Source organism: Frieseomelitta varia, unplaced genomic scaffold, assembly GCF_011392965.1.
Source record: "Frieseomelitta varia isolate USP_RPSP 00005682 unplaced genomic scaffold, Fvar_1.2 scaffold_869, whole genome shotgun sequence".
Lineage (NCBI taxonomy): Eukaryota > Metazoa > Arthropoda > Insecta > Hymenoptera > Apidae > Frieseomelitta > Frieseomelitta varia.
In genome coordinates, this window is record NW_025110666.1 from 224881 (window position 1) to 238208 (window position 13328).

Below are 13328 nucleotides of genomic sequence, written 5' to 3' on the forward strand. Positions count from 1 at the left end.
CTTTTAAATATTTTCATCTTATCTTTGTGTTAAAGAATTTTTGAAGACAAATTACTATTTAAAAGATGTAAAGTAAATAAGAAACAGTTACAGTAATCTTTTACGACATTTTAAAAAACTAAATTTTTTAATTTTCACATTTTTAATTTCATTAAAATATAGTTGATATAAGGATATATCAGATAATTTTCAACTAATTTAGAATCCAGAAATTTAGGTTGAATCAATCAAAACATAATCATCATTTGACATTATTTTATTTCAATTAAATTGGATATTTAAAATAGAAACCTGCAAGAATAATAAAATTATAAATATATATTTAATCATTCAGTAAGAATTTAAAATGTTCTATCTTTAATCATTTTCTACGAAATATGTAGATACAAAGAATTGAATGGGTACTTGAATAAGTTTCGGCCGCTGATAGTTGGTATTACCAATACTGTGTGTAGTAGTTTAAGATGGTGACGCATCTATATACAAGTACTATAAACAAGCTTTAAAATTCAGTATAGTCCATTTGCATTGTTAACAACAAATTTTTCTATTGCATTGAAAATGTCGAATTTTGTGCTGACAAATTGCAAGACGTTTTACTCCATTCGTTTTAAAGAAAAGTAGCTGAGAGTTATCGTCTGTTTGCAGAAATTTATATTAATCCTCCATCTGAAAAAACTTGTAGAGAATGATTTCGAGAAGGCGACTACGATGAAATTTATTTAAGTACTCAATAATTATTTCTTTTTTTGTTTATATTTTCATTTCCAAATAATTTAATTTAACCTTAGAAATTATTTAATGTAATAACAAATAATATTTAAATAACAAATAATAACTCAATGTAATAACAAATAATATTTATTTTTCATAAGTTACTTCGTATACGTATTTATTTTTCATAAGTTACTTTGTATACGTATTTCAAGATGGTTTTAAATTAAATTTCATTTTTTTATTATTTCATATACATATAATACATAAAAATATAATTTATTTAGATATAAGATCCAATGATAATAAATGTCTTATTGTTGGTCTACCATGAGGACAACTCCAAGGATTTTCCATTTGTGCCATTTGAATAACTAATTTATGCATGTCATTATTATTAAGAGCAGTACCAATCATAACTGCCTTGCGACAAGCTCTTGATGCTAACATTTGTCTTACTCGACTTGGACGAAATATATTTTTGTCTTTGTTTTCTATACCACCTTCTCTAATCAGGAAAATTAATTCTTCAATGTCTTCTTGTCCAAACTGCCAAGAACCACTAACTGGTATACCAGTCAGTTGTACACGATGTCCAGATTCGGCTGAAACCAAATATTTAAAGTTACATTTATTTATATTTGAATAATTTTAAAACATTATTTCCTCAAAAGTAATAATTATTTATGATATAAACAATTTTTAATTTATTTTGTTTACCTTCAGTATTTATTTTGAAAAAGAAACCATTATCTTCAAACGTTTTTTGATGTTCAATTAATATTGTTTCATTAAGTGCAGAAATATTTAAAAATTTAGGAACAATTAATTTTTGAGTTTTTAACTGCGTTTCATTATTAAGTTTTTCAAAACGATATTTTTCATCAGTAGCATGTTGATCAATAATGAAAAGATCTTCTTTCAAACGTGTTATTATAAAACCAAGATTAAATTGACCTATAATTTCCATCTGTAAAATATTCTTTTTTTCTACAGCTGCATAAAAAAGTAACCATTATATTACACTCATATGATAATAATTTATAAAATGATATTAAATTAAAAAATTAGAACTTGTATAATTGAATAATGCATAAATGTTATAACCTCTAAAAACGAATTTTTCGTTAATTGTCTTTTCAATTCATTTTCAGCCTTTGAATTTTGATCCATTTGTGCCTTAAATTTGATCCTTGTACTTGAAACTATGCATTTGGGTAAAAGCTTTTGTTTCTTTTGAAGTTGTTGTTTTATTGTTAGAATGCTAATTGGCATTTCTATGTCGTCTATTATTTTTGCCTGATTTGTTATGTTATTTTGTACATTATCATTATCATATTGAATAGTTTTATTTTCATTAATACATTGTATATTTTGTGTTTCTGTATATTTTGAATGTATATTTGATGTATTTAAATTATGAAATCGTTTAGTTGGTCGACATTCATTTGTAGGTGAAATTGTTCTTTTTACACTAAAATTTAATTCTGGTACAGGATTTACAGTTAAATTTCCTTGTAATTTCTCCCATTCAGATGTTAAATTATATTTTAAAGTTGCTAAAATTAAACGTTCTTGTGTACAAAAGATAGTTCTTTTATTTGGAGTTACATTAATATCAGTTGAGTGTTTATTTAATTTTAAATTTAGAAAAACAAATGGATATTGTTTATTATTATATCTGTGATAAATTTGATTTATTAATTTACTGACTTTTGTCAGATCACATGGTCGATCATTTACATAAAAAAATTGTCTGTCAGGAGCAGAGCGTCCCATATCATGATCACAACTACTTATATAGCAGTCCCATTCAAAATCCATAATTGTATTATTTGATAAATTATATTCTTGCAATGTTGTCTCATCAGCAGGTGACAATTCAACTTTAATTAATCCAGTGGAAGACTTTTTACCAAATATTAGGTTTATATTGTTTAAAATATTACTGGGACTAGTAGTACTAACTACAAGATTAGGAGATTTGTTTGATACACAATTAAAACATGTTATTTTCGTATTAGTAGAAATCAAGCAATAACTGTACAGTACTTGAATAGCATGAACATATTCCTTCTTAAGATTTCTTTGAAATTCTCTTGCTCTAACAGAAAAACACTTAAATATATTTTTTATATGCACAGTAGTTCCTGTTTCTCTTGCACATGGTTCTTTTTTTTGTAGCATGCCATTGTGATCAAATTGTAGCTTAAAACCATGTTTACTTGTACAATGTTTTGTAATAATACTTAAGTCAGCTAATGAACAAAGTGAACTAAGAGCTTCTCCTCGAAATCCAAAAGTGTTCACTTCTGTTAAATCTGAGAATTCCCGAAGTTTAGAAGTATAATGCTTTAATCCTGACCAAACAAGAATAAAATGTATTTAACATAACTATAATCAATTCAATTTTTAAAAAGGCCCATTAAATTTTAATTACATTATATATTTTGGAATTTGTCTTTAATTCTTCTATATTAAATATACAAATTTGCATATATGTATGTACATACCTAGTCCTTCAAAATCTTCTTCTAAAACACCGCTTCCATTATCACTGACACTGATACATGTCTTTCCATAATCTTTCAATTTAATATCAATTAATGTAGCACCACTATCTAAGCTATTTTCTACAAGTTCTTTCACAGCAGTTGCAAGATCAAGTATTACCTAATAGAAATTTTTATATGTATAAATATATTTAAATAATTCAGTAGCTTCAAAAAGAGTATTATGAAATAATTTAAATTTTTTAAATTTAATTTTTTTTGTTACATTTTGTAAAAGCACACATTCAAGTATATTTGAGTTATGATCTTTAGATGACCTATTAACTACATGAATCTATTATTATAAGAATTTATATGTATATATCATAAGTATTCAAACTAATGTCTTTAATCATTTGAAAACAATATAATATTTAAAAAAAAAACATTTTATTGAAATATATTCTGCTAATCAAGTAGATAAATTTTCGAAATGTGCATTATTGAGTAATTTGAATAATTTTCATTAATTAAAAAATAGATAAAGTAAATATGTGATATAATTTTAAACAATAAAATTGTTGAATTTCATTTAATTAATGGACAAAAATAAGAGTTCATATTACATTTACCACATTTTGAGATAATGTTACTTAAAATTATACTTCTTCCATAAATTTTAAATACAAGTGCGTTTTTTCTTTTATTTTATATTTTATATCAACAGAATATTTACAATAGACTGTAAAATCGTATTATATTGTTAATTCAATTTCGACCAAAATATAAAATCCTTATTAAAGAGCATCATTTATTTGTAAAAACATTATAATTATCCACCTTATTATTCATGGATAAGTAATCAAATCAACTCAATAAAAAATTCCCAAATAGGTAAACATTTTAGTCAAGATATTCACAAGATCTAATACCATTAGACAATATTTTTTTGAGAAAATGATGATTCACTTACAACAATCTACTACTTTAAAACATAAAGAATATAGTTATAATTCATGCTGTGTAATCATTTAAATCAGAACCAATTAAAAAAAAAGGTTGTAATCCTTGATTTTCTATTTTAAATAGTATATCAATAATAGGTGTCATCTCGAACATTCTTACTTTATTTTAAATTCTGATTGTTTGATGATTAGATCATTTAAAAATCATAATTTAAAATATTCTCAAATATATTTTAATCTTTAAGAAAGATATCAGTATCAATAAATATCAATGTATCTCAAAGAACAGGAATAAACTTATCTTAAAAGAATTGTTCTCAAACAATGTTTCTGAAATATAAGCAATGTCTCAAACATTTTCCATCATTTTTAATCCTCTACTGGTAATTATATCTTTTTTAACAATAAGGATATAATGTGATTTTATTAATGCAAATTAAAATTAAAATTAATAAAATAGATCATTTTATTTTGTCATGTTTATTAGGAAAATAATAAAAGATAGATTATCAATTTTAAATTATAAAATAATTAGAAATTTAAGAGAAACCATCTCACTTTAAAATCCCAAAAATAATGCCTAGACATTAGAGGATTAACAAAAGAAATATGTACTATTAATATTTTATATAATGAAATTATTATAACTATAAGAATTCCATATTATCTTTTAAACATATGTCTTTAAATGAAAATGTATTATTCTTAAATATTATTATATCAAATATTATATCGTTTTTTTATATTTTATGTGTATAAGCTATACGTTAATGTATGTACTAAAATTCATTACATAAATTAAAACATAAATATGAAAACAGGGTAAACTTATACATTTTAATAAATACGTAGAAGTAATAGAACATATTTATTACTTAAAATGTAGTTGATATTACTAAATATTATTAAATATATGATATTTAAAAACTAAATATTAGCATATTTATAAGTTAACCTCACCTGACCAGAACAAATTTGATGAATTGTCTGTTTATTTATTGCATTAATTTTCTTCGATTTTTCTAACGATGGAATTGGTTCAGTCATTATCAATATATGTAATATGTATATATCGTTTTGTGAAAATAAGTAAAAAATCAAATAGTAATCTATCGTCTATGTATAGGAACATACATTGTCATACAGTTGTAAATTGTTATATGAAATCTAAATAATCTTACGTATAACGATGTTCCAACGTAAAAACTTTACTTTAATGCAAAAATTAGAAAATTATTTACCAAGTATATTCAGAATTATTATTCGAATTATTTTCACGTGACATTTGTTTATAAGATTCTCAAATTTGATTGGATGTTACGAAATGCAAAAATATAAAGGAATAAAATCAATATTTTATCATGACGCGAGATTTGTCATTTACAATAATCTTTTAGATTCTTTCTAATTTTCTAGAAAATGAAAAATAAAATTAAGGTAATATAATATTACAACAATTTTTTTTGTTATGATATTTTATAATTAATTTCTTCATTATACAGCCTAGATATCCCATTTATTTATTCACGCAAGGCAAATAAAATCATAAGCGAACTGTAATGCAATTAAATTGTTGCAAAGTGATTTAAAAATTACAAACTACTACCAAATACGCTACATTTTTCTAATACAATTACAGAAAATATATATTGATTAATGCAAAAATTATTTGTGGAATAAGGAAAGTAGAATGCGATTATGTTATCGCTAAATTGTAATCAAATTCAATTTATAGTACTTACAATGTTCTCAGTAGATAGTTCCACAAACAACAAATCCATTCATAAAAATATAACAAATTATTCTATTAATTGTTACAGTTTTTTTTCATAAAGATAATTAAATGCTTTCTCTCTATTTTAAAAAGGATTTCAGGAGACTAACGAAAATATAACAATAAAAATGAAGATGCGTTTGTTTATTATTAACCTTATGTAATATCGTTTCAAAAATTTTCAATTACATTATTATATATAATAAAAATAAAAATAAAATAAAAATAATGTAATAATAATCGCAATAATTGCAATAACCGCAATAATTATAATTTTAGTAGTAGTAGTAATAGTAATAGTAGTTAGTAGTAGTAGTTGCAGTAATAGCAATAGTAGTAATAGTAGTAGTAACAGTAATAGCAGTAGTAGTAGCAGCAGCAGCAGCAGCAGCAGCAGCAGTAGTAGTAGTAGTAGTAGTAGTAGTAGCAGTAGCAGTAGCAGTAGCAGTAGTAGCAGTAGCAGTAGCAGTAATAGTAGTAGTAGTAGCAGTAGTAGTAGTGGTAGTAGTAGTAGTAGTAGTAGTAGTAGCAGTAGTAGCAGTAGCAGTAGTAGTAGCAGTAGTAGTAGCAGTAGTAGTAGTAATAGTAGTAGTAATAGTAATAGCAATAGCAGTAGCAGTAGCAGTGATAGTGGTAGTAATAGTAGCAACAGTAATAGTAATGTTTTAGTAGTAGGTAGGTAGAGATGTTTTAGTATAGTAACAATGATAGTAGTAATGATGATGGTGATGGTAGTGGTGGTAGTATTAGAAATAGTAGTAGTAGTAGTAGTGGTAATAACAATAAGAGTAATGGTAATAATCATAATAAAGACAATAAAAATATTAATCATAATCATAATGGTAATAGTAATAATAATGATAGAATAGCAGGATAAGTAATAAAAATAATAATAATAACAATAATAATAGTAGTAGTAGTAATAATAGCAATAATAATATAATATAATGTAATATAATATAATATGAAAATGTTTACAGGGTAGATACAACTTTTTCTTCATCTTGTATGGAGGCTTGTTAATTTTCATCTTAATAAATCGGTTTTTTTCTTAATTCAGTTTGTTTTCTGTATTCATTCCTTATATTTTTATGTCAGTTAGCATTATGTGCAATCATCAAACAAGAAATTGAAACGATGAATCTGTATTCATCACTTTTTCTCGGTAAATGCTCGCACTTTGCATAACAGACATACATCAGTCGTATTATAGTATATTTTCTGAACACAATGTTTTTACACATGACGTTAGGAAACTTATGGTATTTTAATCCGGTCACAATGTGTTTCAAAGAATTTTGTTTTAAAATTTACGTTAAATGGTTTCCAAATCATTCAAACAATTTGATTTTTTAAATAAAAACGATATAGAATGAACTTTTTAATGGTCCTGATTGCAAGCTGTTTTAGTTTTTTTTGGGAGGCATAAACTAATACAGTAAAAGTATTTTTTTTTTAAATAAATTTATGAAGATATACAATAATTTTTTAGTCACATATTGACAATAAACTTATACAATTTATTCAATTAAAATTATTTGAAACACAAATCGTGATCGGTTCTTATACTATTTAAATGTATATAACTCTGTTGTTTGCTAATTGGCATAAATACTCTACATTTTGCGACAATTGTTGAGTGGACAAATTTTTCGGGGTACAAAAACTATAAGAAACATATACGTTACAAATGGAAAAATATGAAAATATTTTGAAACGTATTCTCTGTGTAAAAAGTTTTTATATGAAGAATTAATTGGCGCGTTTGAAATCAATCTATTGCTGTATAATATATGAATTCCACTTTTTAACGAAAATTTTTTCAATCTCATTTGTTATCCAACATATACTTCTTTTGTTTTATTAATTTTTTTCCTTTTTCGAGTAATCGACCACCACTCTTCCGAGTATTTTTTTAAAGATCTCCATAATAATTAGTAAAATTTCACACATTTAAAACATTACTGTTCTTATCATTGTTAATGTTAAACAAATTTAATTTTCAATTTTGTAACGATCATCGTTTTTTTTACAAGCAGCGACTATAAAAGTTATTAATAAGTGATAAGATACAATCGGTTATTTTATCTTATAAACGAAATAATTGTAATTGCTTTCGTAAAAATCAATAATTATTAAATGAGAAAATGCTTCGATGATACGTTGGAAAAAAACATATTACGCTCAAAAGTCAATCTCTTTTAAATTGTTCCTCGTTTTTTAACGAAAAAAAAAGTCTTAAAAGACGACATTTTCTTATAGACGACAATTTCTTGTGCTACGATTTTATCGAAGAAGTGAACTTCTCTTGTACCGAAATATATAAGTTTTGGAGAAAAGGAGTTCTGGTTCTTTGAAGGACTAATGAGCATAATACGTAGTAACGTAAATTCGGAAGAGGGTAAGTGTGAAATTGCCACACGTTTTGTCTACGTTTATAGAGCGTACTGATTTTTGCCGTTCAACAAGATTATCGAAATGCCAGAATTTGTCACGAAGAATCTTGATTAAATCTGACAATGTTTTCTGTTTGAAAAATCATTCTCATACACACACATATGCGCGCGCGCACGCACACACATACACACACAAACACGCATGACACACACACGTACATACATACATACACGACTTCCCTCTCCTCTTTCTCTCTTTTCCCTCCCATATTCTTTTTATAAAGTTATTGAGATATATTGTTACGGCAAAATGTTTCTCGTTAACATAGAAATTTAAGAATAGCTTCATGGTTGTTAGTAATTACAACTTTAGATCGAATTTACACCATTGCGTTTATCATTTTTCATTTATTCCACTTAAAACAAAAATTCGTTTTACCTTTATGTAACATAAGAAATGATCGTCCATTAAGATCGTACATTAGAGTGAAGTAAAAATACTAATATAATTTAGTAATTGTTCATTATTCAGAAATAGAAATCTATGAATTCGAACGAATGTCGCTTCGCGAGTCATTACGTCTACTAGCGAATCTTCACATTGCAAATATTTAAAAAATGCAAAATTCTAAGCATCCTATCTAAACAATTCTCGAAAAGTCAAATATTCTCATTCGTAAGTTCATATAATGAAAAATAAGGCAATTAATATAGGTTCGAAATTTTCCTCGGGAAAAATATCCGTAATGTATAAATTGTAATATTACGAATGAAAAAGATCCAAAATCGGCGTTATCAAAAACAGAATATTAAAAATTTGATTGATCATTAAAACTATATAATCACATGCTTTGAATAAGCCAATAAGAAGCTGACATACTGTATATAATAAAATATTATAAGTATCATTCGAATTTATATTTCGTTTTCATTTCTATAAAATAATACAAAACGGTCAATAAAATATCGTAAAATAATTTTAAAAATCAACCAAGAATTTAATATATATGCCACAACAAAGAATAGAAACATGCAAAGTAGCTCAAGAATTATTTGTTGCAGTATACGCTATTAATAAGTATCGAAAATTTACATTGTTCATCGTGTCTTGTTTTATTATTATCTTATCGTTATTGACACAATTTATTTGTATTTAATATTTCGCATTCTGGCATTGAAATTTACGTTCCAAGTTGTTTTGTACGCTACAACCAAATATCAGAAAGAATTTCAGAAAGAAATTCATTAGAAGAATCATATCGATCGGTGTAATCATTGAAACTCGAAAAAGAAAGTGCAGATGCCAGAAAACGATTATATGAACTTATACGGAAGGTGTATTAATATAATATAAATAATGTTACAATTACCAAAGTGAAACGGCAAAAATCAATTACGACTGCCATTGGAAACATATGTATATGAGTACGCGCGTATCGTTTATTATAAAGTATCTAGGTTTTTGTATGATTATATCATCCTTGATCAATCTTACGTGTATACTGCCTTTTAACTTTCTTATTACTGTCTTCTGTATAAATATGTATTGTTGTTAAATCATGCAAACCTCGTTTGTTTAAAGTCCTTTATCGGCAACAAACTGACGTTTGCAACGTCCTCTTTTTTATTTATCAAAGTAAATAAAAGAGTCGAGTTTACAATGTCAGTGTTCTTTTCTTTCACACTTAAAAGCTAAATCCTAAAGCTGCACTCTTATCATTTATCTATATATATTGTACAAATAACTAGCATTTGACGCAACTGTTTGCTAGCAATTACTTGCTAAACCGTTTACATTCGTGACATTGTGTATAAAACTCTATTGGAGTATATGCTTACACTGGTAATTCTTACTTTTCCTCTTGTTTAATGCAATTTTAATAATAGTAATTATCACTTTTTCGCTCTCTAGGCCACACAGTTTGGGTGCCAAAATTTATTAACGACGTTTGCACGCGACTAAAGCATTTGGAGTGTTTGCAGAATCGGGCAGGACTCGAGAGGCCAGCTGGGTTCATCCTCACTAGACCATGTTTATCTGTCCGTGCTCATAAGCAAAGTATCATAAGCTTCTGTGCCGGACGCGGTATCCGTGCTCAATGTAAGACCAGTCGGCTTCTTAAGATAAACAAATAAAAAACTAAGAAGGAAACGAAAAAAATAATGGAAAAAAGGAAGCTTCCCTCATGTTTTCCTTTGCATTCCTTCATATTTTTACTTTTCAACTGAATTTTTGTCATTCTTGTTCTTGTTCTTCTTTTCTTTAACTTTTTCCCTCTAAAGAAGCCGCTTATATTTTTAAAGCCCCCTTTTCTTACAAATAAAGAAATTCTTGTTAACGTTTCTGTCTTTTATATGTTTCGTTCTTTTTTTTTCCTTTTTTTTTTTAAGCTGTTAGACTGAAGCAATGACATCTTTTTCAATACGTTTACACTGTGTTACATTAACCAATAAAACGACGAAATGCAAAGCAATGCAACGGGGAAGGACTTCAAATTTCCTACTGCCCGTTCTCATTTCCCTCCTTTTCTTTCTTTTCATTCATAAACATTACGATAGGTTTTACGGTATCGTCATAAACTTCGTATATACAGTATATATAATCACCTAATATATATTTTTGACGGTACCGCTATCGCGACGACAGTACGTATAATTGACCTGTCGTCGTAGTTTCTTTTTATTCTTTTTCATTTCAGTGAATAGCAACTGGACTCTGCTGGACGCATACTCCAACCATAGGACTATCTTCCCTTTCTGGGTCTCTTTGTTTGCTGGTTGAGACTGTCGACGGTTGTCTGACTATTCCGTGCGCATCAGTCGTCGAATAACTGTAATTGTAAAAATTCTGCTGCTGAATCATCGGTGAAGTCATCATCGCAGGCAGATGGGGTATACCAGGAAGAATTAGGCTATTATACGATCCAAGAGAGCTTTGTATCAGGGAACTGTCTACAGATTGCATGGACATTGGCCCGGATGCAGACACCCCAGTGGCCGAGGTTGACGGATAGTTTGTTGTTACGACGCGTCGATTCCCCAAATGACGAGGCGATGACTCGCACTCCATTGGCTGATAGCCACCAGGGAGATTTGATATTTGCATCGTATTGCCACTGTTGTTGCTTCCCTGTCCTGACATGGTTACCAGTCCTAAGACATTAAGAAAACAGAACATTAGATCGGCAAACAGTTTAATCGTTTCAACACTAATGCAAAGATCATCCAATGAATTACTACCTCTTACAATAGTACGTCACTATGAGAAAGTTAAAACAAATAAAAAAGATTTCAAAATACTACGGGGATACATTCCAGGCATTGAGTTTAACGTTTCGTTTTTCTTTCATGTAGCTGGCAGTTTCGACTTAAATTCTATTAATATTTAAATATTAAGCAATCGATACTTAAGCAATAACCAATTGTTCATCTTCGTTTTGGGCAATTGATAGAATAAATAACAATTTTAAATATATTTTAGCAAAACTGTGATTTATGAATATAAAATTAAAATTGAATTGAAAAGACGATTTCCAAGAGTTCCATTTTTTATAAAGTTATTTTATTATTTAACTTCTATTTTGAAGCAAAGTGTTCTATACATATATTACTACTCAATCTGTCGTTGACAATATTAGAATAAATTTGGTAGATCAATAGAATGATTTATAAATTAAAATAAAAGAGTAATATTTTTTGTATTTTTAATATATACAATAGTAATTGCATTCAATGCCTAACTCACAAATAATTAATATAAATTTTGAATGAGAGACTAACATACATATTTTAGTTTTAAAACATATAAAAAATAAAAAATTCTTTTATAAATAATATAATTCATTTTATAATTAAAATCTTGAATTGTTTTTAAATTATTTAAATATTTTATGATTAATATCGTATTACTGATGTATTAGTAATAACTGTTCTTTTTATTATGTTTTACTAGTGTTATTATATTTAAAATTGATAAAAACTTGTTAAATCAAGCATTAATATTTTACTTAATATATTCTGATTTACGTTATACAAGTAATTCAATAAGTTAGAATAAATTAAAAATGATTAAATTTTGTATTTATATATTTATTATAAGGTACCTATCAATTTAGAGGAGTATTTTTTACATTACTCTTTAAAATCGTCTTAGTTTGTATTTTATTCCTTATTATTTAAAAACATTTATATTTGGGACACCTTATATATAAGTATAAAATTATAATTAGTTATGCATTAAATCTAATCTGTTTTAATTTAGGTACTCGTTTTACGATAAGAATATGCAAGAAATCATTTTTAAAAACTGGAACGTAAAATGATGAATGTGCAGATTATAAGTTGATGGAATATTTACTGTAAGAACGAAATTTAATGTTTCGTACTTTATATGACATAGATGCACTTCGCATGCTATATGCAAGCGGTCAAAGCATGCATAAAATAAATTATAAGATAATGAAACAGTTGCTCTACAAAGTAAAAACTTGATACAAATATACAAATTTAATTACTATTAATAAGAATATGTTCTCTGAAAATGATTAACAAAAGATATATATGTAATGAAACATACATTACGTATATATCATTGTTATTTGTTACACTTACATTTCCTATAATTGTGTAAACATTGCAAAGAACATATTCTTAGAATGCTATTTGATATCCACTGCTTTTAAACTCTAATATATTTTATATTAACAACGACAATCTTAAATAATTGTAGGATAATGATTATGTAAAAGTTGTAAAAGTACACTGTATCGAAGAACAGAGACACGGGCAATTAACATGAATCCGTATCTCACTCTTGAAAAAATCAGATGTGCAAGTTCTTTATTCAAACAAGCAAGGCGTCGTATGTTACATTTGAGGTCAGGATATGATTATCAGGGACATTGTTAGTCTTTTAGCTTGTAGGATTGTTTGTTAGACAGAACTTACTTATGTTAGTAAGTAAGATTAGGGTTGGGGCCTAGGACAG

The 13328-nt window shown here is 26.6% G+C and overlaps 2 protein-coding genes across 7 annotated transcripts in view; both read right to left on the reverse strand.

Annotated features, from left to right (window-relative positions):
* Positions 1–974: 974 nt before the first annotated feature.
* LOC122536745 (mismatch repair endonuclease PMS2-like) lies at positions 975–5450 on the reverse strand. Its single transcript, XM_043669374.1, has 5 exons — positions 5132–5450; positions 3228–3387; positions 1822–3074; positions 1435–1684; positions 975–1319 (listed from the first exon to the last, which is right to left on the reverse strand). Exons 1-5 carry the CDS (start codon positions 5216–5218, stop codon positions 994–996), a joined length of 2076 nt encoding a protein of 691 aa, XP_043525309.1. The 5' UTR covers positions 5219–5450; the 3' UTR covers positions 975–993.
* Positions 5451–8720: 3270 nt separating this feature from the next.
* Positions 8721–13328, reverse strand: part of LOC122536749 (serine/threonine-protein kinase minibrain) — a 49802-nt gene continuing 45194 nt past the window's right edge. For 5 of the 6 annotated variants that reach the window (XM_043669381.1, XM_043669380.1, XM_043669382.1 and 2 more), the window contains one exon: positions 8721–11494. In XM_043669381.1, the coding sequence (XP_043525316.1) occupies positions 11037–11494 (458 nt within the window). In that variant the 3' untranslated portion in view covers positions 8721–11036. The remainder of the gene's footprint in view (positions 11495–13328) is intronic. The other variant, XR_006308465.1, reaches the window with a different exon arrangement.

What these genes read in the sequence shown, in the direction of transcription:
- LOC122536745 (XM_043669374.1), bottom strand. Translation starts at nt 5,218, where the DNA reads ATGACTGAACCAATTCCATCGTTAGAAAAATCGAAGAAAATTAATGCA. An exon ending in ATCAAATTTGTTCTGGTCAG is followed by an intron (nt 3,388 to 5,131) that starts GTGAGGTTAACT and finishes AATTTCTATTAG; the next exon opens with GTAATACTTGATCTTGCAAC. An exon ending in AGAAGATTTTGAAGGACTAG is followed by an intron (nt 3,075 to 3,227) that starts GTATGTACATAC and finishes TTGTTTGGTCAG; the next exon opens with GATTAAAGCATTATACTTCT.